The sequence below is a fragment of the Gopherus evgoodei genome, chromosome 8 (genome assembly GCF_007399415.2).
Source record: "Gopherus evgoodei ecotype Sinaloan lineage chromosome 8, rGopEvg1_v1.p, whole genome shotgun sequence".
Classification (NCBI taxonomy): Eukaryota; Metazoa; Chordata; order Testudines; family Testudinidae; genus Gopherus; species Gopherus evgoodei.
This window is the reverse complement of record NC_044329.1, coordinates 36,027,205-36,054,348: the sequence shown is the minus strand read 5'-3', so window position 1 is coordinate 36,054,348 and position 27,144 is coordinate 36,027,205. Positions and strand designations below refer to the sequence as shown.

General features: G+C 43.4%; 1 protein-coding gene across 2 annotated transcripts in view; it reads right to left on the bottom strand.

The window, feature by feature from the left end:
- Positions 1 to 27,144, bottom strand: part of UBE2D2 (ubiquitin conjugating enzyme E2 D2) — a 57,418-nt gene that overhangs the window by 14,297 nt on the left and 15,977 nt on the right. The window contains exons 2-5 of one of the 2 annotated variants that reach the window (XM_030574075.1): positions 27,040 to 27,103; positions 19,076 to 19,107; positions 18,917 to 18,994; positions 18,428 to 18,533 (exon numbers count right to left, since the gene is read on the bottom strand). In XM_030574075.1, the coding sequence (XP_030429935.1) occupies positions 18,428 to 18,533; positions 18,917 to 18,994; positions 19,076 to 19,107; positions 27,040 to 27,103 (280 nt within the window). The remainder of the gene's footprint in view (positions 1 to 18,427; positions 18,534 to 18,916; positions 18,995 to 19,075; positions 19,108 to 27,039; positions 27,104 to 27,144) is intronic. The other variant, XM_030574076.1, reaches the window with a different exon arrangement.

The following is a 27,144-nucleotide window of genomic DNA, read 5'->3' as shown; positions in this document are numbered from 1 at the left end:
CTCGCAAGTCATATGTTCCAGACCCCTAATCATTCTTGTTGCCCTCCACTGGACTCTTTCCAATTTTTCCCCATCCTTCTTGTAGTGTGGGGCCCAAAACTGAATACAGTACTCCAGATTAGGCCTCACCAATGCCAAATAGAGGGGAATGATCACGTCCCTCGATCTGTTGGCAATGCTCCTACTTATATAGCCCAAAATGCTGTTTGCCTTCTTGGCAACAAGGGCACACTATCGACTCATATACTGCTTCTCATCCACTGTAACCCCTAGGTCCTTTTCTGCAGAACTGCTTCCGAGCCATTCGGTCCCTAGTCTGTAACAGTTAATGGGATTCTTCCGTCCTAAGTGCAGGACTCTGCACTTGTCCTTGTTGAACCTCAGATTTCTTTTGGTCCAATCCTCTAAATTTGTCTAGGTCCCTCTGTATCCTATCCCTACCCTCCAGCAAATCTATCATGCTGCTCAGTTTAGTGTCATCTGCAAACTTGCTGAGGATGCAATCCACGCCATCCTCCAGATCATTAATGAGGATATTGAACAAAACCGGCCCCAGGACCGACTTTTGGGGCACTCCGCTTGATACCAGCTGCCAACTAGACAAAGCCATTGATCACTACCCACTGAGTCAGATGATCTAACCAGCTTTCTTAGCCACCTTATAGTCCATTCATCCAGCCCATATACTACTTTAACTTGCTGGCAAAAATACTGTGGGAGACTTTCAAAAGCTTTGCTAAAGTCAATGAATAACATTCACTGCTTTCTCCTCATCCACAGAGCCAGTTGTCTCATCACAGAAGGCAAGTAGGTTAGTCAGGCATGACTTGCCCTTGGTGAATCCATGCTGACTGTTCCTGATCACTTTCTTTTCCTTTAAGTGCTTAAAAATTGATTCCTTGAGGACCTGCTCCATGATTTTTCCAGGGACTGAGGTGAGGCTGACTGGCCTGTAGTTCCCCAGATTCACCTCCTCCACCTTTTAAACAAAAAGATGGGCACTATATTAGCCTTTTTTCAGTTACCCGGGACCTCTCCCAATCGCCATGAGTTTTCAAAGAAAATCTCCAATGTGCCTGCACTCACATCAGCCAACTCCTTTAGAACTACACCTTCAAGAAGTTGATGAAATTGGGATAAGAGTCTTGGCTCCAGCAAGCTCCAACTGCACCATTCTAGGAGCGGAGAGGACCTGTAGCCTAACTGGTCAGTTGAGGATCCTTCAGCATGGGGAAGTCCCCAGGAGTAATAAGTGCTTGAAGTGCCCCAGCAACCTGGCTAGCAGACTTCACCCTTGGGGCTGTTGGCAGCTTTGAGACAGCACACTCCTGAAGCCAAAATGGCCCCTGGGTCTGGGGTAGGCATACATAAAATTACCTCTTCCCTTCATCCTTCCAGTTCTGCCTCAAGCACAGCTGTACCAGACCTAATAATCAAGCCACACAGTATCCGAGTTAAAAATACAAAGGTAAAACTTTACATGGATTTTATGTTGGGCTCTAGCTCTCATCTCCCTTCACAAAGAGGCCAATCAACTCTTATCTACATCCCTTGTCCTGTTACAATTTGAGTTTGGCTATACATAGTTAGGATACTCAATATGCTAAAAATAGGCTGCTATTTACTAAGTCATGAATGTATTCTAAGTAGAGCTTTCAGCCTGACATCATGGGCATATCGTCTCCATCCACCATTGAAGCCATCACAGGTTCTTAAAGACTTTGTATTTTCTAACTTGTCTTCCTACTCTAATGGGCACTGAACTATGATCTGCAAAATTTTCAAGGCTCATGCACTAAGGAGACTAACTTCCGTAAGAGATAAGCCTATACACTGTATATAGCCTAAGGGACAGAACTTTTACTCCTAGAAGACACTACATATCCCAACTGTCATGCCACAAATACAGGACACAGTGCCCAACAATGGGGTGATTATCTAAGTGTTTTTATTTTCCTTAGCTAATGTGCAGAACTTGTTTATGCCTCCAATTTTTAGGCTATACGGTAATCAACCGGCTCTTTTTATTCTAAAAAAGTGAGAATGGGGAATACTGCCTAATTTTCTGAAGTCTAAAACAATGGTTCAGTTCATTCAGAAAGATAACGGGTTCCTATAGACCAACTTCACTATATACTGGATGTAGGCTAAGACAAAGACAAGCTACCTATACTCCCACCATCAGTTAAAGAGGTATTCTTGATGCACCTGGCAGAATTCAGTTCAATATAAATGATTTTTTTTTTAAACAAGACCTAGTTGAGCACAGCAAAGAGACTGAGTGTTAAAAATTGCAGTTTTTTAATTTGAGGGAATCAGCTCAGTTGTGAGGACAACTTAATTTCCTGACTTGAAACTTTCAAGAGTCACATTAGAAACTGGCAGGCTATGAAACTTAATATTTAAATTGGAATGTAGTCTACTTTAAATTTGGTGTTTTTTTTAAAAAGCTAGGAGAAGAGTATAGTAGGCTCAACCTATAGATGAATCCAGATATTTTAGCTATGCTTACTGAGAGCAAATTACCATCAATTGAGTTCTCATGTATAGGGATGGTACACAAAACAAGTCTAATGATATTTTATAATTGTTTTCATAAGGAAAAAAAGAGGCAAGAGTTTGTATCATCCAGAAGGATTTTGGAGCTGTTATAGTCACCAGGAAAAAGGAAAAACAGACTCAAAACAACCTTCCACAAGCCTAGCAAGCACCAAATTTGAGTATGAAAATATTCAGGCTTTCAGATTTAGATTTACAAATTTAACCATTTCAAGAACAATTTCAATTTCATGAGGAGATTAACAAGAAGCCCTCTGAACTGGAATATGGCAAGACGAAATCACCGTCAACTAGGGTTGTATTTCTGCACTGTGATGAGGAATAAAATGAAACCCAGATGGATATATGATTCAGGAAAAATTCTTTCAGCTCAGAGTGAAAGTGCTTCCATTTAAAGTACAGGAAATACTTTGTAAAGAAGGTCCTATTTCTTGGCAATGACAACCTGTTCAAGGAAGAGACTCCTCCAGTACCATAGCAATCGATCTATGGTTATGAGGGACTTCAACTACTCAGACATCTGTTTGGAAAATAACACAGCAGGGCACAGATTATCCAACAAGTTCTTGGAATGTATTGGAGACAATTTTTTATTTCAGAAGGTGGAGAAAGCTACTAAAGGAGAGGCTGTCCAAGACTTGATTTTGACAAACAGGGAGGAACTGTTTGAGAATTTGAAAGTGGAAGGCAGATTAGGTGAAAGTGATCATGAAATGATAGAGTTCATGATTCTAAGGAATGGCAGGAGGGAGAACAGCAAAATAAAGACTATGCATTTCAAGAAGGCAGACTTTAGCAAACTCAGGGTTTTCGTAGGTAAGATCCCATGGGAAGCAAGTCTAAGGGGAAAAAACAATTGAAGACAGTTTTTCAAAGAGACATTATTAAGGGCACAAGAGCAAACTATTAAAATGCATAGGAACGATGGGAAGTATGGCAAGAGATCACCCTGGCTTAACCAGGAGATCTTCAATGATCTAAAAGTCAAAAGAAGAGAGTCTTACAAAAAGTGGAAACTAGGTCAAAGTACAAAGGATGAATATAAACAAATATCAGAAGTACATAGGGACAAGATTAGAGAGGAAAACCAAGGACAGGGTAGGCCTTTTACGAGAGAGAGAGAGTGGGTGTGGGTGTGGGTGGAGAGAAAATAAACTGAGAATGTGGACATGGCAGAGGTGCGTAATAACTTCGTTTTGGGTTTCACAAAGGAGGTAGGACCAGAGGCAAAAATAGGGAAAGAACAAGTTAAAAATTACTTAGACAAGTTAGATGTCTTCCAGTCACCAGGGCCTTAGTAAATGCCTCCCAGAATACTCAAGGAGCTGACTGAGGAGATAACTGAGCCATTGGCGATCATCTTGGAAAAGTCATGGAAGACGGGAGAGATTCCAGAAGACTAGAAAAGGGCAAATATACTGCCAATCTATAAAAAGAGAAATAAGAACAACCCAGGGAATTACAGACCAGTCAGCTTAACTTCTGTACCCGGAAAGATAATGGAGCAAATAATTAAGAAATCAATTTGCAAACAAATATCTAGAAAATAGTAAGGTGGTAAGTAACAGTCAGCATGGATTGGTCAAGGACAAATTGTGCCAAACCAACCTGATAATCTTCGACAGGGCAACAAGCCTTGTGGATAGGGGGGATATGGTATATCTTGACTTTAGTAAAGCTTTCGAAACTGTCTCACATGACCGTCTCATAAACAAACTAGAAAAATGCAACCTAGATGGAGCTACTATAAGGTGGGTGCAAAACTGGTTGAAAAACGGTTCCCAGAGAGTAGTTATCAGTGCTTTACAGTCATGCTGGAAGAGCATAAGGCGTGGGGTCCCACAGGGATCAGTTCTGCATCTGGTTCTGTTCAATATCTTCATCAATGATTTAGATAATGGCATAGAAAGTACACATATAACATTTACAGATGATACTAAGCTGGAAGGGGTTGCAAGTGCTTTGGAGGATAGGATTAAAATTCAAAATGATCTGGACAAACAGTCTGAAGTAAACAGGATGGAATTCAATAAGGACAAATGTAAAGTACTCCATTTAGGAAAGAACAATCAGTTGCACACGTACAAAATGGAAAATGACTGCCTAGGAAGGAGTACCATGGAAAGAAATCTAGGGGTCATAGTAGACCACAAGCTAAATGAGTGTCAGCAGTGTAATGTTGCTGTAAAAAAGCGAACGTCATTTTAAGATATTTACAGCACTCCTGCTAATACAAGACACAAGAAGTACTTCTTCTGCTCTACTCCATGCTGAGGAGGCCTCAACTGGAGTAGTGTGTCCAGTCCTGGGCGCCGCATTTCAGGAACGATGGGGACAAATTAGAGAAAGTCCAGAGAAAAGTGACAAAAATGATTAAAGGTCTAGAAAACCATGACCTATGAAGGAAGATTTTTTAAAAAATGAGTTTGTTTAGTCTGGAGAAGAGAAGACAGAGAACATGATAACAGTTTTCAAGTATATAGAAAGTTGTTACAAGGAGGAGGGAAAAGAATTGTTCTTCTTAACCTCTGAGGACAGGACAAGAAGCAATGGGCTTAAATTGCAGCAAGGGAGGTTTAGGTTGGACATTAGGAAAAGCTTCCTAACTGTCAGGGTAGTTAAACACTGGAATAAATTGCCCAGGGAGATTGTGCAATCTTCACCATTGGAGATTTTTAAGAGCAGGTTAGACAAATACTTCTCAGGAATGGTCTAGATAATACTTAGCCCTGCCATGAGTGCAGAGGACTGGACTAGATGACCTCTTGAGGTCCCTTCCAGTCCTGTGTGTCTCTATTTCTATTCTGGTGGCACAGAAATCTCAATCAATATTTCCCTGTTTAGTCACAATGTACAAACACATAGAAGTAGCAGTCCTTGCCCCCAAAGAGCTGTTAGGCCAAACAGAAAAAATGAAGGGAGTATTAGCCACATTTTACCAGACAAACTCCAGCAGAGATTATGTCATGTGACCATAGTAACAAGTCTGACAGAAGTAGGAAATGAACACAGACCTTTCAAGTCCCAATTTAGCACTTCCAACTTGGAAAGGAAGGTCAGTGTTGCAACTGAGGAGACTCCTGGAGAGTTTGAATTCACAGAAGACACCCTCCTGGAATCTGAAGACAACCCTAGTTGTCTAAATTGGCAAGGGCTTTAATTTAGACTTTTATTCGGAAGCAGACCAAGTAGCAAGTCACTTTGGCTCAAGCCTTATTTTTAGAGCTTCATGCCTTGCTAATAACTGTAGGTGTATTTTTAGACAAGGAAGGTGGAACAGTCTCTGCCAATTATATGGTATAGACAAAGTTGCTAGCAACTCCCAATGGTGGTAGTATACTGAGTGATTGTTTCCCACTCTGAGCCAGAGGAACTTCCACAATGTGTTTGCTTATTCTTGGGGCTAGGCCATCAACATTTCAATGAGTGCTCAAACCAATCCCGAGAGTTTAAGGATACAATCTGCCTTCCAGAGAAACTACAGAACTTTTTGGATACTTTTACCTCCTCTGGAAATTCTGGAACTGGCACTAATTTCTTAACTGGACTAGGAAGGTACAAGAAATTAAGCAAAATCTTCCCCTGCAAGGTACTGCCACTCATTCTATAATCCATATCTGCGCACTGACTTCCTGTATAGGAACTTTTCTGAAAGTTAGCAAAGTGGGGATAATGATTTTTGGCATAACAAACTGCACAGTGTAACCACATCAAGATCCATCAAACTGGAGATTAAATTTATGCCAGGAAAAAAATGGAGTGACAACCAAATGATCTGAGGTCCTCCAATGAATCTTCCAGGTCGCTCTTTTGTAGGAACAGGTGCCAAAGCAGATACCTTCAGCATAGATGAGAACTATTTCCAGCTCCTGAAGAAATTACTCCTCAAAACAGCAGAATAATAACCTAAAATTGAACTGCTGCTTGTCAATCCAGAGTTCCATATCCAAGAATGTTTTACCAATGCTATTCTAGCCATTCTGACATCTGTATCATAGGCATCCTAAGTGTCTCGATACCTCTTGGCCTTCTTCCATGATTACTAGGATTAATATCCTGTATTTTTGGACTATCACCTGTCCAAGACAGTTTGGCCAGGAAAAAAAGAGGCCTGACAGCTTTGACCTTATAAACTGAACATCCTAGCCTTTTCCAAACATTCAGTTTCTTTGGTACTTTTGGTCTCCCGGAGCTAGAAAAGTGGACTTCCCTGAACAGATTGGAAGCTTTAGCCTCCCTGAGGAACCTAAGAAATTTCCAAGGGGCAAAGTGTTTCTGCAGTACCCCTACAGGGTCCAAAGCCCCCCTTGGTGAGAAGATCCATGTGCCTTCTCCCTCATTTAACATACAGTAGAACCTCAGAGTTACTAACACTCAGGAATGGAGGCTGTTTGTAATTCTGACAAAACATTATGATTGTTCTTTAACAAGTTTACAACTGAACATTTACTTAATACAGCTGTGAAAGCTTACTATACATTAGAAAAATGCTGCTTTTAACCATCTAAATTTAAATTAAACAAGCACAGAAAGTTTCCTTACCTTGTCAATTTTTGTTTTAAACTTCCCTCCTTTTTTTAGTAGTTTACATTTAACACAGTACTGTACAGTATTTGCTCCTTGTTGTTTGTCTCTGATGCATGATTGCATACTTCTGGTTCGAAATGAAGTGTGTGGTTGACCAGTCAGTTTGTAACTCTGGTGAACTCTGAGGTTCTGCTGTTATCAGTTTAAAAAACTGATAGTCTCAAATTGTCTAAAGAGGTTTTTAAAGCTGCCATCACCCATCCTATTAAAGCCCTTTCCACTAGAGAGACTGGAAACAAGTTTCCCCAATACAGAGAAGTATGGTGATAATGTAGCAGAGCACTCTATTACATTCATCCGCTTTTCTCAGGACAAGCTATTTTTATTCTGCCTATGCTGAATTACACTTGCCTACTATTGACAGTCACTGAAAAACATCCAAGTCCTCTTGAATCTGGCTATGGTCTCTTACTATTTGTTCCACCTCCAATATCAGTTATAAGCTTACAGATTCCATCCCCACATCCCAGCCAAACAGTTGCATGATATGAAGGCTTCCCTTGCAATTAGATTTTTAGCTATATTTCCAAATATTCCTATACCCAGTTAAGATACATTTGTGCCATTCTGGCCATCTCCAAGTTACATTCTGAAAGTGAACAGGTTTACGGACCATAGCACGAATTAAAAGGATTTTCAAGCAAAGATGACAATCCTGGATTCAGAGTCTTGGAATTTAAGGGGAATAGGTTTTTTACGGTTGCTGGCATACTATGCCATTTGTCTAAGGTGAGTATCTAGCCTCTTACGTGTGTGTCCATCAAGCCCCAAGTTAGACTATTGTAATACACTCTGCCTGGGGCTAAAAGACAACATATAAGCTCCAGTTTGTACAATGCAGCAGCTTTTGCCACTTCAGAGGATAGCTGCTAAGATTATCTTACAAGTGCTCCATATCTCCCACCTCCCCCAGAGGCTTCCCATTAGTTTCTTGATAATAATTTAAAAAAAACTTGATCCTATTCTTGAGGGCCTCAGTGGGCTCTGAATTTCAATGTCAGACCATCATCACATTCATTCCCTACTGTGACAGCTGCACCCACTGCAAATGCTGTAGCAATCAGGGTACAAGGGTTAAAGTTTCAGGAGACGTGAGTGAGTTTTCCTGAAGGCCCTCAACTTCATGGAACTCTAGTTGAGAGCCTTAGCTAAATTCGTAACAGAATGATGAAACAAAACAAAAAAACCTCATGAATTCATGCACCCGATAACTCAAGCCAAAGAAAAAGTGAATAAAAGCTTAGATCATTACTGAAATTCTGTTATAGGTGGCACAGATAGTAATGCCTATAGTAAAGGTTGCCCAGCACTTTCAGTATCAGAAATGGAAAACAGAGTCTTAACTTTGTTAAACCAACCATTTAGGCTGAAGTTTTTGCCTGACAGGTATCTGCCTCAAGATCTGAACGTATTTTCAGTGAGAATGTGAGATCTCCAGCTAACAGTTCAGCTATTTATGAGAATGAGATTAGGGTAATGTTTTTAAGCACAGGCAAAACTTCCAACTACCTCACTGAGAACTGCCAGTGTCTCCATACTGAAATTTGGCAAGGGATCACTGTAATGTCAGAGAAACACCTTTCACCATTCCTATAAAAATCTTCCCAAATTTTGCTGAATTATAAGCCTCTGAAAAACCTCAGCTCACACATGCTCAGTAGAAACTTGTTAAGAGTATGGCAACTAAATTCTTCAAAGATTTATCTGCAGTGAGCATGCACATTCCCTAGATCAGCTTTTCCAAAGTTCGGGTCGCGACTCAGTACTGGGTCACAGCATATAAGGCACCGGGTTGCTCTGGTTAGCACCGCCGACTGGGACGTTAAAAGTCCCACTGGCAGTGCTGCCCAGCTAAGGCAGGCTAGATACCTACCTGTTCCGACATCGCGCTGCACCCCGGAAGCGGTCAGCAGCGGGTCCAGCTTCTAGGCAGGGGGCCACAGGGCTTGGTGCACTGCACTCACCCTGAGCACCGCATTCCAGTTCCCGATCAATGGGAACTGGGGGGTGGGAGGGGAGGGGAGAGTATCTGTGGGGGGATAGCCGCGCAGAGCTGCTTGCATGCCTCCGCCTAGGAGCTAGACCTGCTGCTGGCTGCTTCAGGTGCAGTGTGAGGCCAGGACTGGTGGGAAACCTGCACTCCAGCTGCACTGCCAGACGTAAGTCTGTACCCCAATCCCGCACCCCAATCTCGTGCCCCAGCCCTGAGCCCCGCCAATCCTCTTCCTGCACCCCAAAGCCATCCCCCCAAAGCCTGCACCCCCAGCCCCCAGCCTTCACCCCCTCTCACACCCCAATGCAGAGCCCCCCCCATCCCTGGCCCCACCCCAGAGCCTGCACCCCCCTCCCATACCCCAAGCCCCCGTCTCAGCCATGAACCCCCTCCCCCAAACCTGGAGCCCCTCCTGCACCTCAAACCCCTCTTTCCCAGCCCCACCCCATAGCATGCATCCCCAGCCCAGAGCCCTGACCCCTCCTGCACCCCAACCCCCTGCCTCAGCCATGAGCACCCTCCCACACCCTGGACCCCTCATTGCTGGCCCCACCCTGCAGCCCTCACCCCTGCACCACAATCCTCTGCCCCAGCCCTGAGCCCCTCCCACATCCCAAACCCCTCATCCCCAGCTCCGCTGGGTCGCAGGCATAAAAAATTTTCTTCAACTGGGTCCCCAGGAAAAAAAAAAGTTTGAAAACCACTGTCCTAGAATAATTTATTACACTGGTCTACAATTTTTGAGAAGTCGTCTGCTTCAGAGATAAAATGTGATATTTATTATGTATTTTGATGTGCTGAATTCAAATATGACAATTAAAACTGATTGGCTACTGTTTAAGATATTAAAGTTTTTACATTTTATGTCTATGTATATTGTGTAGATAGTAGAGTTTTAATCATAAATTGTAAACCTAGGTCTTTTCATGTGCTTATGGTTGCTTTACATGATAATATTTCACCTGTCCTGTTTATGTAACACTTTAAAAATCAGCAAAAGTGTTATATAAATAAAATTTATTATGAAACAAAAGGCAAAAAACTATTACGTACATAGTTTAGTCCTATTCAGTGTCTACTCGGCGCTTCTTGGCTTGTCTCTTGTATTCATTAAATGGAGCATCTCTTGTCACTGTCCAGCAATAGCCTGCAAGCATTGATGGGCTCCATCTGCCCTCATAGTCTGCCAGGAGATTCCACTGCTGTAGTCTGGAGCCCAACAGCTCTGCCTTACTCTTCGGTAGTTCCAAATCCCTGACAAGGTCATTCAGTTCACCTTGTGTTATGAGGTGTGGTTCAGAGGAGGAGGAGGATGAGAGAAAATGTGGGTCCTGTGACATTGATGGTTCAGAACCAGAAGTTTCATCCTCTTCCTCGTCTGACTCAAGTGAGAATGATTCTGGTGCATCAGGAACCGGCAGTCCTTCTCCGTGGGGTACTGGGCGTATAGCTGATGGAATGTTTGGATAATGCACAGTCCACTTTTTCTTCTTTGACACACCTTTCCCAACTGGAGGCACCATGCAGAAGTAACAGTTGCTGGTATGATCTGTTGGCTCTTTCCAAATCATTGGCACTGTAAAAGGCATAGATTTCCTTTTCCTGTTCAACCACTGGCCAAGATTTGTTGCACAAGTGTTGCAGCGTAAGTGTGGGGCCCACCTCTTGTCCTGATCTCCAATTTTGCAGCCAAAATAAAGGTGATAGGCTCTCTTAACCATAGTGGTTATACTGCACTTTTGTGATGCAAAAGTCACTTCACCACAAACATAGCAGAAGTTATCTGCACTGTTCACACAAGTACGAGGCATCTCTGCTCACTTTGGCTAAACAGAAATGTGTCCCTTTGCAAAATCAAACACTGACAAATAAAAGAGCACGACACTGTATGATTTCTAGAGCTGATATAGGGCAATTTGTTCAGCAGAGTGATGTAAGCTTCGTTATGATTGCATCATCCATGACTTCTAGGAATAACATGATGCAATTCATATCACGTACGACGCAATACCAGCTTCAGATTGCATCATTCAATGTTTTGCTTAAAAAGCAAGTACTGTCCATACCCAGTCATAGATTTCTTCATAGATACAATCAGATATATTTTAGTCATTTCTGGTTTAAATTGAGATCCCTTCCCTTTATAACTCACTTATCCTCCGCCATTCCCAAGTCAAGGGTCGTATATACTGACCCAATAGCATATCCTGAAAACTAGAGCCAATCAACAATTTTAAGCATCATTTTCGTTCTCAGTGACCCAGAATTAGTAAAGTTGCACTACATTTATTTCAGAAGCATTTTGGCTGTAGAGCAGTGTTATGCTTCAGCCCAGGGATGGGATACTCCCCACAACTGCTCCTCCACACCACTAGGGGCACTGTGCACAAGAATGTGCAGTGCTTTCAATGCTTCCCATGCCTGCTGGTACACAGGCAGCACCTGACTCTAATACAGAGAGGATTGGGGCAGAAGGGACTCTACCTCCCATGAGCGCCCACTCCCTTCCAGAATTTGCAACCAAACCCATCACTTCCCAGTTTAAACATTCCTCTGCTGCTATCAAGCAAATAGCTGTGAAACCCACTGACAAAGCGAGAGCACGCATACGCACAAGCTCAATCCAAAAGATAAGTTTTCTCCTGCTATCAGTTACTTTAATTAGCTCACATGGTAGAATGCTGTGCTGAAGAAATAAAGATCCCAACACCAATGATTACTCATGTGAAGGAGAGGTCAATAAAACTGATTTTCTTTTAACTGCATAGAATCTTCTTTTCAAGTTAAGTTTAATACTTAGGAAATTACACAAAAAAACTACAGTGAAACCATTAAGGTTGCTAAATCAAGCAACTCAAAAACTAAGAAATGCCAGAGAGTTAAAGTTGCCCATGCATTCTTAGTTCAGCCTCCTTGCACATATGCATTATGCTAGAGTCTTTATTACGTGATCACAAAGTACCTCTCCCCATGACCCCTGCCTAATTCGGTGCACAGGTACTGTCCTCTGGGAATGAATCAGGGCTGTGTAATGAAGGAGACTGTAGGACCCCCTCATTCTTTTGATGAAGAAACTGGAAGATGTGTAGTGAATTTGGCAGGATATTGAAGGCAGAGAGGATGATCTCCTGGTTAAGGCAGCTGAATGTTACCTTGAGGAACTGGTTTCTATTCCTGAATCTGCCACAGAGGTCTTCTGATGCTGGGCAAGAGAAAGTTTTGGTACTTTACAGATGGCCAATAATTGTGTGTTCCTCATTTTCTGGGGGCCCAATCTGAGATTTGAATTGCAAAAGTGCTGAGTGAGCACTCACTTGCAACTCCCACTGGCATCAATAGAAGCTATGAACATATCTATATATAACAATTCCAGGACTGTCACTCTGAAGCCTAGAGTGACTGGTGAATCAGCATGAAGCAATGAAAACAGCTACAACAGGGGTTCTCAAACTGGGGGTCGGGACCCCTGAAGGGGAGTCATGAGGTTATTACATGAGAGTTGCAAGCTGCCAGGCTCCACCCCAAGCCCAACTTCGCTTCCAACATTTATAACAGTTCTAAATATATAACAGAAGTGTTTTTAATTTATGGGGGCGGGGGATGTCACTCAGTGGCTTGCTACATGAAAGGGGTCACCAGTACAAAACTTTGAGAACCACTCAGCTACATGCATGGCTGAAAGCATTTTGTTTAGAATATCACCAGGTTCAATCAGTGGGATTCAAGATCTGTTACCATCCAATTTTTTAATTCTCAGACATTTTAAATTTACAAAATTATACCTGTGACACAGCACAGGCTTTCAACTATTAGTAAAACCATAAAATGCCAAGTATTCTGAAAACCCTAGGTTTCTCAAATGGAGCACCCAAAACTAGTGGGCATTAATAATTTTGGCTTTCGTCTTCATGCCTCAGTTCCCCTATGTTGTAAAATGTGGCTGTCTCACTTCACATGAGTTGGTGAAGATAATTCATTAAGATACTAAGACACAGAACTTAGTATTCAGTACTGGTTTTAAATGGTGTGAAGTAATGTGCAGAGCCACACTGAATGAGGTTAAAGAGAAATATTGAATAGCTACCCATTTAGTGGGCACAGTCCCTACTGTGCACTGCATTAGGCAAGGGTCCTGTAGGACAGTATGTGATCATGGTAAAGACTAGCACAATACATACGCACAAGGGGACTGAATTAAGATTGCATGGGCAACCTTCACTGACATTTGCCTTTATAAAAAACCTATACATTAAAGAATGTAATCTATATGTAATTTTGCAAGTGAATTCATTGCACATAGCACACACAAGCAAAAGCCACAATTCAGAAGTGGTTAAAGGATAAGTTGCATTAAATTTGTCCAAAATAAGAGGGCTTCATTCATCCCTCCCTTATATCATTTCTTATTAGCAATTCCTTTCACTATAGGGGTTCACTTATACAGTAGAACCTCACAGTTACAAACACCAAAGCTATGAACTGACAGGTCAACCAGACACAGACACAGACACACACACACCCCTCATGTAAACCAGAAGCATGCAATCAGGCATCAGCAGAGACAAAAAATAAAATGCAATACAGCACTGTGTTAAATGTAAACCATGTAAAGTGAAAGTTTAAAAAATATATATTTGACAAGGAAACTTTCCATGCTTGTTTCACTAAAATTAAAATGGTTAAAAGCAGCATTTTTCTTCGGCATAGTAAAGTTTCCGAGCTGTATTAAGTTAAACTTCTGAAAGAACCATAATGTTTGTTACGAATTACGAACATTTCAGAGTTACAAACCTCCATTCCCAAGATTCTTGTAACTAAGGTTCAACTGTAATTGAAGTCTACATATTGTAGATGTGACATGCAATTTAAAGAATGCTCAGCCTGGATCTTCAGCTACCATTGTTAGTAGACCAAATATCATTACAAAACAGCTTACACAACGCTTCTCCATTTCAGTTTATGAAAAATTAAAAAAAGCTATACAAACAAGGAAGAGAAATTAAGACAAGCCACTGTCCTGCAAGTTGGCAAGACATCTCCAAGGGTACATCTATACTACCCGCTGGATCAGCAAGTAGTGTTTGATGTATCGGGGAACCAATTTACCGCATGTCATCTGGACGTAATAAAAATCAATCTGCTAATCGACGCCCGTACTCCACCTCAGCAGGAGAAGAAGTGCAGTCAATGGGGGCACCACGGCAGTCGACTCATCACTGTGAGGACGGCCAGGTAAGTTGAACTAAGATACTTCGACTTTAGCTATGCAAATTAGTCGAACTAATGGCTTTAGCCGATTGTTAGAGCCAAACAATCTGATAGAACAGTTCTGTCGAAAAACTGAAGGTTGCGGAAGTGTCAATTTTGATAAAGGTTGAGAGAATAAAGGCCAAACAAATTGTGTAATTATATAGTTAAGATAGTTAATATTTTTGTATTCTGTTTTAAACTTATTTTAAGGAATCAGTTTTTCCAAACAGATTTCCTTTCTTTGGTAAATGTTAACTTTGTTCCAATTTGGAACAAAAACTTCAGGAAATAGAAGGTGTTCCATGGAAATTCCAACATTTTTGATGAACTCTATGTATTGTGTACTACGAACAAAGTGTCTCTAAGATCCCTAAACTACTTCCAGGGAACTTAGTTGATTCCCCATTCTGCCTCTACATTGAGAGCTGGCATTCAGAGATGACATGGCAGAGCTAATATTTCCAATGCCTCCTTTTCAGTAGGCATTTGGTGGTTTGTCCTTGTATGACCATTTGGGGAATGTGTGTAAATTTATGAATTCCAGTTTGGGAGGATGACCTCTTTATCAAACAACTCCATTTTGACTATGAGGCTGAATGTTTTGTTGTATTTTTACTTCCATGCTAGGCTGAATTTCCAAGGGATAGTGACAGGACTAAACTAAACTAAGAGAGGGTCACTAAACCTTGATGACCTCTAGCCACATGGAGGGCCTCTTGGCCAAAAAAAATGGCTACCACTCAGCAAACCCCAGTTTAAGTCCAGACTCTAGGAGAACATAACTAAACAATGGATCGGGGAAAGGGGTGGGGGAAGAGGGGACGGACTCATGAGACTGATAAGAAATCCTATGACAAAGCGGACTGGAAGTTATCAAAGAAAGGATCTCACTGGCAATATTGGAAGGAGATGGAAAAGAGACCAGAGAAATTCCATGTTCCAGAGAAGAAGCCATCTACAGGAGGGCAGGGGCGATAGAAGACTGACTCAAGTCCCAAACAACACAGAGTGGTGAGGAAATTGAGGAAGGGAAATGTATACACAAGCCTGTTTAGAAACGTATATTTCTTGTACTTATCAATGTAATTGTGTTTGAAACCTTTGCAAGGCCTGTGTATTATGTGCTTCACTCATGTGCTCCTGGAGAGATACTGTAAACTAAAGTGTTCAGAAGGCTGGATCTCTGAAGGGTGTGCTTGAGCTACTGTGGTATCTTGGGGGTCAGAACAGGACCTGGTGTCTAGAGCTGCTGGACCTAGAGGATTCACATCCATGAAAGATTAACTGTATGAGGAAGTGTGCAAGGGAATATGGAGCCAAAGATGATGGCTGGAGCAGCCTGGGGAGTTTTACCAGAGCTGTCACACCCTGCCATTTATTTTGTACCAAGTAAAACAAACCAGCCATCTGCAATTGTCCTGTTATCTTATACTTTGATTTTAACTGTTTTGTTTCCAGCTTCTCTAGTTTCCCTTTTTCTACTTTATATATGCATTTATACTCTTTGCTCATTGTTCCTTTTAAAACCCTCCCTGTATAGAGAAAAATGTATTTGCTTTGGAGAAGACTGAGTTCCGTGTGATAAAGTACACAAAAACTAGATGGTGATCAAAGTTTCTTTAGGCAAAGGTCATAAGTAAGGAAACTGGTATCTTAATCTGACAGTCAAAGGACTTAAGATCTAGTTTATTTTCTCTATTGATGCTGGATCTTCACTTCATAGCAGTGACAATTTAACTTTCAGCTTCATGAATGAATAGTCATCTCTAGTCGAGCTCTTTTGTTTCTAACTGCTTTGGCAAACGTACAAGTTCTTTAAGGCCATACTATATATTATAGAGTATCTGGAAGTGAGCCAGCCTAACTGCCCCCATTAGGAGCTTTAGTACACAAGCAGGAGGTAGCAGGAGCTGCCTTCATGGAAAACCACCAGCATTAGGTGAACATCTAACGAGAAGGGAAGAACCTGGAAACCCATGTAGTGGCATAGGAGAGAAAAATTATGTCAAATTGGACATAAATGACCCTTTAACATGGTGTGACACAGCTGGGACTCACCACCACAGCACCTCCTACTGGTTGTCTCCGGGAATTAGCTCAGTCCAATGGAGTGCCCTCTCCTCGTGGTGTCCCGCCCACAGTCTTGCCCTTGGTTGGCATCTGAGCCCACATTGCTCTGCAGCTCATGGCGTCCTCTTCAGGACCACTGCCCTTCGGCAGTGCCCCTTAGTCCATCCACACCTCCTTCTGGGGGGGATGTCTGTGCGTATGTGGGTGGGTGATCAGCAGTCTTCCTACGCCCCAGCCACCATGTTCAACCACACCCCCAAAGTCTAATCCCTCCTGTCAGGGTTCTGGAATAGTCTATGATGGCCGCTCCCCATGGCTGATGGTGAGGTGTACTGCAAGGGTAGAGGGGTGGACCGAGGCCCAAACTTTACTCTGGGTCCTGGCACAGGGACCCTCTGGCAGCAGCCTCACTGTCCTTCTCTCGCCTTGTCTGTCCACTTCCCTGGTCCGCTTCCCCTACAGCCCCTTGCACCTGCTAGGCCCTTCCCTTCAGGGCCTGCAGCCTGGCAGGCTACAGGCAAGAGCTCCCTTCTGCTTCCCGAGCCTGGCCAGCCCTACGTTGTCCATGGTGCTAGTCTCCCAGCTCTGGAGACAGACCTTCCCCTGTCGAAGAAAGGGAGCAGTTTGTCTGTTCCAGGCCTGGGCAGGCTGTATATAGGGCCAAGCTGAGCCCTGATTGGCTGTCTCCAATCTTGGCTCCGACTGGCCCCCTGTAAGCCCTTCTCTTATTGGCTATTGGTCTACGCAGAACCACACTCTCAAGGAGTGGGGCCACCGCCCCACTACACACGGGATATATTGCATGTCCAATACTTCACAAATTATGATCCTCTAGTTTGAGAAAAAAATAAAATGTATCCCACACAATGGCATAGAATTAGTCATAAAGACAGGACATACCAAGTTGATTTTTCAGGGCAAGTAGGGCAGTAGTTGAGGATATTACAAGACAATTTGTTTGGAACAATGTGATCTTAGCAAATCCATGCCTCCATGGTTTTATCATTCAGTCCCACAAAAAGAATGAGTTTGTCCCTATGAATATTTTCCTCTGAATAAAGTAAGTCTGCTTTAAGATGTTTTACTTGTGTAAACTGACTTAGGCCTTGGCTACACTGGCGCTTTACAGCACTGCAGCTTTCTCGCTCAAGGGTGTGAAAAAAACACCCTCCTGAGTGCTGCAAGATACAGCGCTGTAAAGCACCACTGTAAACAGTGCCGCAGCGCTGGGAGCGTGGCTCCTAGCACTGCAAGCTAATCCCAATGGGGAGGTGGAGTATGTGCAGCGCTGGGAGAGCTCCAGCACTGGGACCACACACACTTCAAAGCGCTGCCGCGGCAGCGCTTTGATGTTTCGAGTGTAGCCAAGCCCTTAGTCCAATTTTAACAGCTTGTTTTGTTAGATATAGCTATATTATTCTAGAATAGCACCTATACACCATGAATTATTCCCTTCCAAGTACAAAACCTACCAAAACAAGACTCTTCAATGCACATGCATCTCCCCATGGAGAAAAGATGAGAATAAAAATCACATGCCTGATGCATAGTCACACTGCTAAGCACACTACTGGAAAGTGTTTTACTACAGTCATAAGTATGGTATGAAAATTCATCACTACAGGCACTTTCCTACCCCATGTTCTTAAACTCCTGAATGTAAGTTCATTGCTCAAATGCATTTGAATGAAGATAGAGACCAACACGACTGAGTAATGAGATACGAGTTACCTCTGCTTACATCACTGGGATAAAGCAAGGACGCATTGGTATAACTGGACCATAGGGACACTGTTTAAGATTCTAGATGAAAAATATATGCAGCACTCATAGAATTAGACATTGAGCTAGAAGTTCTGACCACTGTACTGAGTAATCAGTAACAGGCAGGCAACAGTTTTTCACATTAATAAATCCAAATCAATAATTTAACAAAAGTAAGATTACCTCCAGTGCTCATTTAGTTACCTTTTGAAATAGTTAGTGCTGGAGACCACTGTGACCGTAGAATATCAAGACAAATGCTGCCATTACTGTTAATATTTGGATGATAGATTCTTGTTGTAAATGCAACCTGCAGAAGAGGGGAAAATTTCAGTTTAGGCTCATCGAGGTAGGCCAGGGAAGGCAACCTGCGGCACAAAAGCTGATTTTCAAAGGCAATCACACTGCCAGGGTCCTGGTCACTGGTCCGGGGGGGCTCTGCATTTTAATTTAATTTTAAATGAAGCTTCTTAAACATTTTAAAAACCTTATTAACTTTACATACAACAGTTTAGTTATATATTATAGATTTATAGAAAGAGACTTCTAAAAAGATTAAAATGTATTACTGGCAAGCAAAACCTTAAATCAGAGTGAATAAATGAAGACTTGGCACACCACTTCTGAAAGGTTGTCGACCGCTGATGTAGGTTATACAACACAACACTATGTAGATTTATACAAGCCACTCACCTTAGGTGGTTTGAAGGGGTAATCTGTTGGGAAGTGAATTGTCAGGAAAAATACTCCACCCTGATAGGGACTGTCATTCTGTTAACATAAAGAATCATTATTAGAAGAGAATCAACTTCAAGGGTTCTTTACACGAAGATGTGAAATTCATATACTTACTGGTCCCATTATTGTAGCTTGCCAATGGAACACTGAAAAGAGGAAAACAAGTTAATTACTATAATTTCTAATCTGAAAAGTCCAAAAGTATTTGCAGTTATCACCAAAACACTGGTCAGTAAACTGTATGCATATGTAAAACAACCCTTTGAAAAAGGGGTAGAGCAGGGGTGGGCAAATTTTTTGGCCCCAGGGCCACATCTGGGAATAGAAATTGTATGGTGGGCCATGAATGCTCACAAAATTGGGGTTGGGAGTGGGAGGGGGTATGGGTGCAGGTTCCAGGGAAGGGTCAGAAATGAGGAATTCAGGATGCGAGAGGGGGCTTGAGGCTCAGGAATAGAGTGTAGGGGGAGGACTCCAGCTAGGGGTGCAGGTTTGGGGTGGGGTTGGGGATGAAGTGTTTGGAGTTCAGGAGGGTGCTCAGGGATGGTAGGAAGGGGTTCGGAAGGGGAACAGGGCTGGGAAAGGGGGGTTGGGACACGGGGAGAAGCTCAGGGATGCAGGCTCCAGGAAACACTTGCCTTAAGCAGCTCCTGGAAGCAGCGGCCACGTCCCCACTCTGACTCCTACTTGGAGCTGTGGCCAGGCAGCTCTGCACACTTCCCCGCAGTTCCCAGTCAATGGGAGCTGGGGGGCAACAGTTAGGGCGGGGACAGTGTGCAGAGTGGAGTCCCCTGGCTGCACCTACACATAAGAGCTGAAGCAGGGCTGTGCCGCTACTTCCGGGAGTGGCGTGGGTTGGCCCCAGACCCTGCTCCCTGGCTGGAGCAGCAGAGCGCTGGAGCAGAGCAAGTGCCAGACCCCACTCCCCAGCGGAAGCTCAAGAGCCGGCTTAAAATGTCCCATGGGCCGTAGTTTGCCCACCCCGCGATAGAGTGTAGTAAGCCAGGAAACTCCTACACGAAGGCCCAAGACTCCACACTTACATGATCTGAAATACGTAATACTACATCAACACCACTATCCCTAGAAGCCTAAATCAAACCATTCACATACCATCTATCCATACTCCCATCCTATAAGACACCATACAGTATATTCTGCTACAGCACAAACCTACACTGCCACAAATACTCAACTACATAGGGACAGTTGACAGATTTTTTAAAACTAGTTTTTAAAAACTTCTTGTAAGCTACAAGAGTTTATAATCTTTAAAAAAAAAAATCTAAGAAAACATTTGAGCAAGAAAAAAGCCTGACCAAGTATACAGGCGAAGAGTGAAACTGACTATCCCAGTTATCAACTGCACAAAGTTAAAAGTTGGTGCTTTCTGCTAGCTTTTCAGTTCTAATGATACGAAGGTATTAATTTTAGTATCACAGTATAAGTACAAGTAACAACTTGGAATACAAGATTTAGACAGATGCAATCGTGATATGTACTACCTCTCTAATTCCTACTTTTACATACTTGGATTTTTAGAAGAATTCTGATTTTCATAAATGTCTGTTTTAAACTAGGAGAGGAGGAACAACATATATATTTAATATGAAGCAAATAAGATCCTAATTGTGAAACTAGACCAATTCTGGATGTGTAGGGAGGAATGTGGGAACACACTACCTGCACAGAAGCCATGGGAGTCCATGCAGGCATAAGGGTCTGCCTGCATGGGTCTATTTGCAAGATCTAGGTCTATGTTTAGTTTAAAGACAATGGCCACAAACATGAAGAGTACAATGAGTATACAAAAGACTGATATTTCAGAGAGATTGTAAGTTGGCTGTAGATTAAATAATGTATATAGTTAGTTAAGGTTATGTACTTGACAAACTGGCTGTAAAGTATGTAGTATCTAGAGCAGGGGTTCTCAGACTTTTGTACTGGTGACCCCTTTTACACAGCAAGCCTCCGAGTGCAATCTCCCCTTATACATTAAAAACACTTTATATATTTAACACTATTATAAATGCTGAAGGCAAAGCGAGGTTTGGGATGGAGGCTGACAGCTCGTGACCACCTGAGGGGTCCCGACCCCCCGTTTGAGAACCCCTGGTCTAAAGCAGGGGTCAGCAACCTGCGGCACGCATGCCAAAGGTGGCATGCGAGCTGATTTTTGATGGCACACGGGGCAGGCTGAGCTGCTCACCCTGCTGCCACTCTGGGGTACCCCCTGCCAAAGCCCCACTCAGCACCCGCTGCTGGCATGGGGGAAGGAACCCCAGGCTGGAAAGGGGCTGAGACCCCATCTGACAGGAGCCAGCATCCGAAACCCCAGAGTGAGGTGGGCTGAGCTGCTCAGTCGCTGCTCTGGGGTTCCAGCTGCTGGTCCCTTGCCAGCCAGGGTCCCCCCCGCCGCAGCCCCACTCACCTTGTGCAGGCCCCTTGCCAGACAGGGTCCAGGCCTCCAGCCATGCTCAGCCCTACCATCCGCGACCTCCACTCACCTCCATGGCCGATCTAGGGTTCCAGCCACTGACCTCCTGCCAGCTGGGATCTGGATCTCTAGCCTTGCTCAACCTGCTTTCTGGTCTGGAGTCCCAGCAGGCCACTCTGGGCTCTGCTCCTGGCCTTGGATCACTGCTCTGCAGCCTCCCCGCTGTGGCCCACTGTCTCTAGCCTGGGACAGTGAGGGTTGCACACAAGGCAAGAGCAGGTGCAGCTCAGCACCCCCATCTTAAAATTGCTTATATCAGACCACACCACGTTTGACCTTGTGCCTGCCTTCTATTGCCACTTTTCCCCCACTGAGAGTTGAAGGGAATATTTGTCAAAATGGCAGCTCCTAAGAAAGCGAAGCTAGATGTCCAATCATTTCAGCCTGCTTGGACAGACACATTTGGATTTATTGAAAAGAAGGACTGTGCTATTTGTGCTTTCTGTTATGAAAGTGTTGTATGTCGCACATCAAGTGTTCAATGACATTTTGAAACAAAGCCTGAGAAAACTTTTCTTGACGAAGCAGACAAGACTAAATCAAAAAGGCAGTAGCAGCCTATGAGAAGCAAAGCAGTGTTTTTTAAAGCTTAAGTGTAAGAAAAATCAAGCTACAGAAGGAAGTTACAAGACTGCACAGTGCATTGCAAAAAACGGAAAGCCGTTTACAGATGGGGAATATATAAAAAGTTTCTCTCAGCATTTTGGAGATTTTGTTCAATGATTTGCCAAAGAAAGATACAATCATATCTAGAATAAAAGGTCTGCCCATCTCTGCCAGAATAGTTGAGAGACGCATAAGTGAAATGGCAGAAAACATTAAGGAAAAGCAGACGACTGCACTAAAAGACACAGCAGCATTTAGTGTTGCAGTTGATGAGAGCGTGGATATAAACGACATTCCACATTTGGCAGTTGTCGCAAGATATTGTGCTTCCAATGAAATCCAAGAGGAACTTTGCTGCCTAAAACCCCTGCATGGCACAACAAAGGGGGAAGATATACTGGAAAGTTTTGTAAACCATTTTGAAGAACGAGGAGTTGACATCAGAAAAATATTGTGTGAGACAATAGATGATCCTCCTGCCATGGTCGGAAAACAGAAGAGATTTGTAAAGTTATTTGAAGATCAAATTGGCCATCCGACAGTCAAATTTCACTGTATCATACATCAAGAAAACCTGTGTGCTAAAACTTCTATTTCAGAGCTTAATAATGTGAATACAGTGGTGCGAATTGTGAATTTCCTTGTTGCTCGATCTGCTTTGACTCACAATTTCAGGCACTGCTAGAAGAGATGGACAGTGCTCATAACGACATCCCACTTCAAGCAACATTCGGTGGCTAAGTCGTGGCAAGGTTTTAGTGCGCTTTGTAAACTGTTTTGATGCAATCAAGGCCTTTTTGTCGGAAAAAGAACAAAGCTATCGCAAACTGGATGATGACAAATGGCTGTGTAAACTCATGTTTCTAACTGATATCACCGCTCACCTAAACCAACTCAACCTCTGTCTCCAGGCAGGACAAACAGTTCTGGATCTTTATGAAGCCTGGAAAGTATTTGTTGTGAAACTAGCAGTTTTTCCCACGGATATTCAAACTTCTACCTTCCACTACTTCCAACTCATAAAAGAGCTATCGACACATTGCACTGTCAATGTCGATGAGATTGGAAAGTACATGCAAGAACTGGAATCAGAATTTTCTGGCTGATTTCAAGATTTCCAGCAATTTGGCCCAATGCTTTCTTTTCTAACTAAACTTGAAAAATTCAACAAAAGTGACTTGCATTTATCTGTATTTCAGTGGATGGGTGTTGAAAATTTCGAAATGTAACTCATTTAGTTAAAAAGCTCAGAATTGTGGACATTAAAGTTTGTGGATTCGCGGAGCGCACTTGAAGCTACTGAGAGAAATCATGGGCCCTCTATTCTGACCTGCTGGACATCCCTGCCAGTGAAATTTAACTGTTTGGAGAAAACTGCGTTTGCAACGCTTTCAGCATTTGGATCCACATACCTGTGTGAACAGGTATTTTCACATATGAAATCTGTCCTCTGTCCCTCTCGGAGCCAGTTAACAAGTGATCACTCAGAAGCCTGTGTGCAGCTGAAAGTATCCAAATACGTGCCAGACATTGGAAAACTCAGTAAGAAAAAGCAAGGGCAAGGATCACACTAAACTGATAAGATATGCATTTTAATTTAATTTTAAATAAAGCTTCTGAAACATTTTGAAAAACTTGTTTACTTTACATATAACAGTAGTTTGGTTATATATTATAGACTTATAGAGAGACCTTCTAAAAAACATTAAAATGTATTACCGGCACACGAAGCCTTAAATTAGAGTGTATAAATGAAGACTTGGCACATCACTGCTGAAAGGTTGCCGACCCTTGGTCTAGAATTACCCAGGATAAAAGACTGCTAAAAAGTCAGCAAGTCTCAACCTTTGGGCTCAAAATACATTGGTAAACCTTGATGGCTTGTCACAACCCAGAGATTTCTCCCCTGCCCATGCTTCCCCAGACCTGATGCCCGCCCCCCACAGGGGTCCATCAGGGTGCTCAGAGCTAAGATTCCAGATCCTCTGGCCAGATGCAAACAGCTGAGGACCTCATACAGTGGCAACTGGGAGTGGCAAACTGAGATACCCCCAAAACAGCCTCTCCCCCATAGCCCAGGGAGGCAAATGGCACTATGGGGCAGGTGAGATTTGGGGACCTGGAGGTAAAGTGGGGAGTCTGTGGTATAGTGTGGAAGGAGTTGTGGGTTTGATGAAGGAACTGGGGGCAAAGAGGTGGCAAGCCAATAGTTCCCCAAAAAATACAGCCCCCACATAATGCCCATGGAGGGAAGAGAGTAAAAGGGGTGGTACAACAGAAGGAATCATCCAACTAGGAGAGAGAACCGCCTCAGGGACTTGGGATGGGGGCAGCAAGAAAGTATGGAAGATAGATTGAGTTGCAGGGCAGGGGTTACATTGGGGGCCACTATTTCCCAACTGCCCTCTCCTTGCTCTTGTCCAATGAGTCTGGGTGGGCTCAGCTCCCTGCTTCAGGTATCACAACCTTTAAGATCACAGCGCCACTCAGGTTTGGCCCAGACCCCCTGACAGGAGCTGGCCAGGCCTGGATTGGTGAGTGGCACTGTGACCCGGAAAACGGGGTCAGAGCACCACTCACACAAACTTGGCCTGATTGTCATAATGATACAGAGCCAGAGAGGCAGTTTGGCCAAACCCAAGCACTGCTGCAACTCCATATAACAGGTCACAATGCTCAGAGTAGGGAGCCCAGCTGGTTCTGAGACCCTTTGATACATTCTGGTGACTCAGGTTGAAAAAGCCTGCTATATATGGAATATAAGACCTCATGCTGCAGGACACGCAAAAAACTTTGTGGGGTTAAGAAGAAGTTTCTCCTACACAGGAGATTTAATAAAATATTCACTTTGAGGTTTCTTGCTTCCTGTGCAAGATCTGATGTTAGTCAGAGTTCAAGACAGGACACTGGACTAGTCATCACTAGTCCAATATCCTACCTTCCTATGAATGTGTACATTTGTGTGGAAAGGAATACGTCCAGGAGTCTGTCCTGCCCCCATTGCTCTTCTGTCAGGGCAGAACGAGAGGAGTCGCTATATGGGGAGCTGCTCCCCCATCCACCCAACCTGTGCATCTGGACCCACCTCATACCCAGATTGCCCCGTCAAGCCTCATGCCCTGCACCCAGAACCGCCACTGACTAAAACTCACATCACAACAAGCCTCATCCGCTGCATCTGGAGGCCCCCTGCATCCAGACCCCCCAATCCCTACCTTCCTGCATCTGGACCTAATCCTGCACCCAGACCACCCCCCACACTTAAACCCCCACTCCAAGAAGTCCCATCCCACATGCACCTGGACCATCCTCACTAGCTCCCCACATGCAGACTCCCACCCCACTGAACCCCACCAAGCCAGCACCCAGAGCAAGCCAGCGCCTGGACCCCGTGCAGCTGAGCCCTTCACACCCAGACATCACCCCTCAACAAGTCCCAACCACCTTCACCTGGACCCTCTCACAGCACCCCTTTGTGTCTGCACTCAAACTCCCCCCACCCCCTGTTCATCCAGATCTCCCTCACACCCAGATCCCCACCATCACCAAGCTCCCCACACAGAACCCTATCACCCCATACCTGGATCTCCCTTCACTAACCCCCTCCATACTTGGATCCTGCTGGGCTGAGCCTGCCTGCCTATATCTAGTGTGCTTGACACAGAGGGGCAGGGCCCCGGGGTGTTTCTGGGACAGTCCTGGTCCTTGCACTGTGTCAGAATCGGGTACAACTTTACTGTTGAGCTAATGTTGGCGGGGGAGGGGGACAGTGCCACAGCACACAGGGTGATCTACCTGTGTGCAGTCAGTGGCCTGTGCTCCCCACTGCCATGCTGGAGCCTCCACATTTATTTACTGACCAATAAAATTTGCTGAATTTTAAAATAGTGTGCAGAATTTTAATTTTTTTTGGCGCAGAAGACCCTCAGTATATAGAGCAGTATAAACAAGTCATTGTCTATATGAAATTTTAGTTTGTACTGACTGCTAGTGCTTTTTCTGTAGCCTGTTGTAAAAGTAGGCAAATAATTAGATGAGTTGACCCTGGAAGACCTCTGCACCCCACCAGGGGTACACATACCCCTAGTTGAGAACCACTGCCCTAGAAGAAGTCAGACTCCTAGATGTTAACGCTCTGTTTTGATACATATGGTGGATCCCCAATTTTTCTTGCCTACTTTAAAAACAAAGACCCACAAGTATGACCCAGATCTCCCCTTAATACAACCATACTGATACTGAGATTGAGGACAGAGATTCTTTCGGTGTCTAAATTGTCTGACCATAGTAAGAATGTGCCCCCATATTCTTCCTCAGAGAGGTTGATATGGCGCTTTCTTCAAGACTAAAGTAGAGATAATTGGATTGTGCAGTTTATATCAGACTACAACAATTAATTTCTGTTATTAATGCTTTAGGGATTTTTTAAGCTAAGGTTCTTGTCATGTATATTATTTTATGTAAGGGTTATATTTAATGTGACAACCTTATCTCAAACCTGCTCCTGTATACACTGTAGTCCTGATGGCATCCTCTGTATAAAGGCAGATAATGCATTACAAGATATGTTAAGCCTGGGTATCTTGCTGGTTTAGATAGGAACTCTGATAGCTACACCCTAGCATTTTACCTGCTGTTGTAGCCGCAAGCCATGTGTACCACTGTTCATACAAGAGAATACGTAACAGAAGGTAAAGAGAGTTTAAGATGTCTGCAATAATTAAGAGCGACTGGAAGATCTCCACTACCAGGAGGAAAATATTAAGGTGTTGGGTAACATCTGAAAGCGTACATGGAGTAATATCTAGCACTTATTTAGGATCTTCCATTCAGATAAGACTTTATGAGTATTTCCTGAAGCTGGAGACTCCTGTGAGTTCGGTATTCCCATTTTAGAGATAAGAAAGTGGAGGCCAGTGCCAGTATTGCCTATGAATGTGCATGCTAGATGCCTTATTACTCAGGCAGTACTTACTGTCATCTCCAACAGGCCCTGCTGAACACTGCGCTGGGGGATCACGTGCCAGGTCATTCAACTCCTAAAAAAAAGAATGGACGGACAGTTGATGTTTCACTTAAT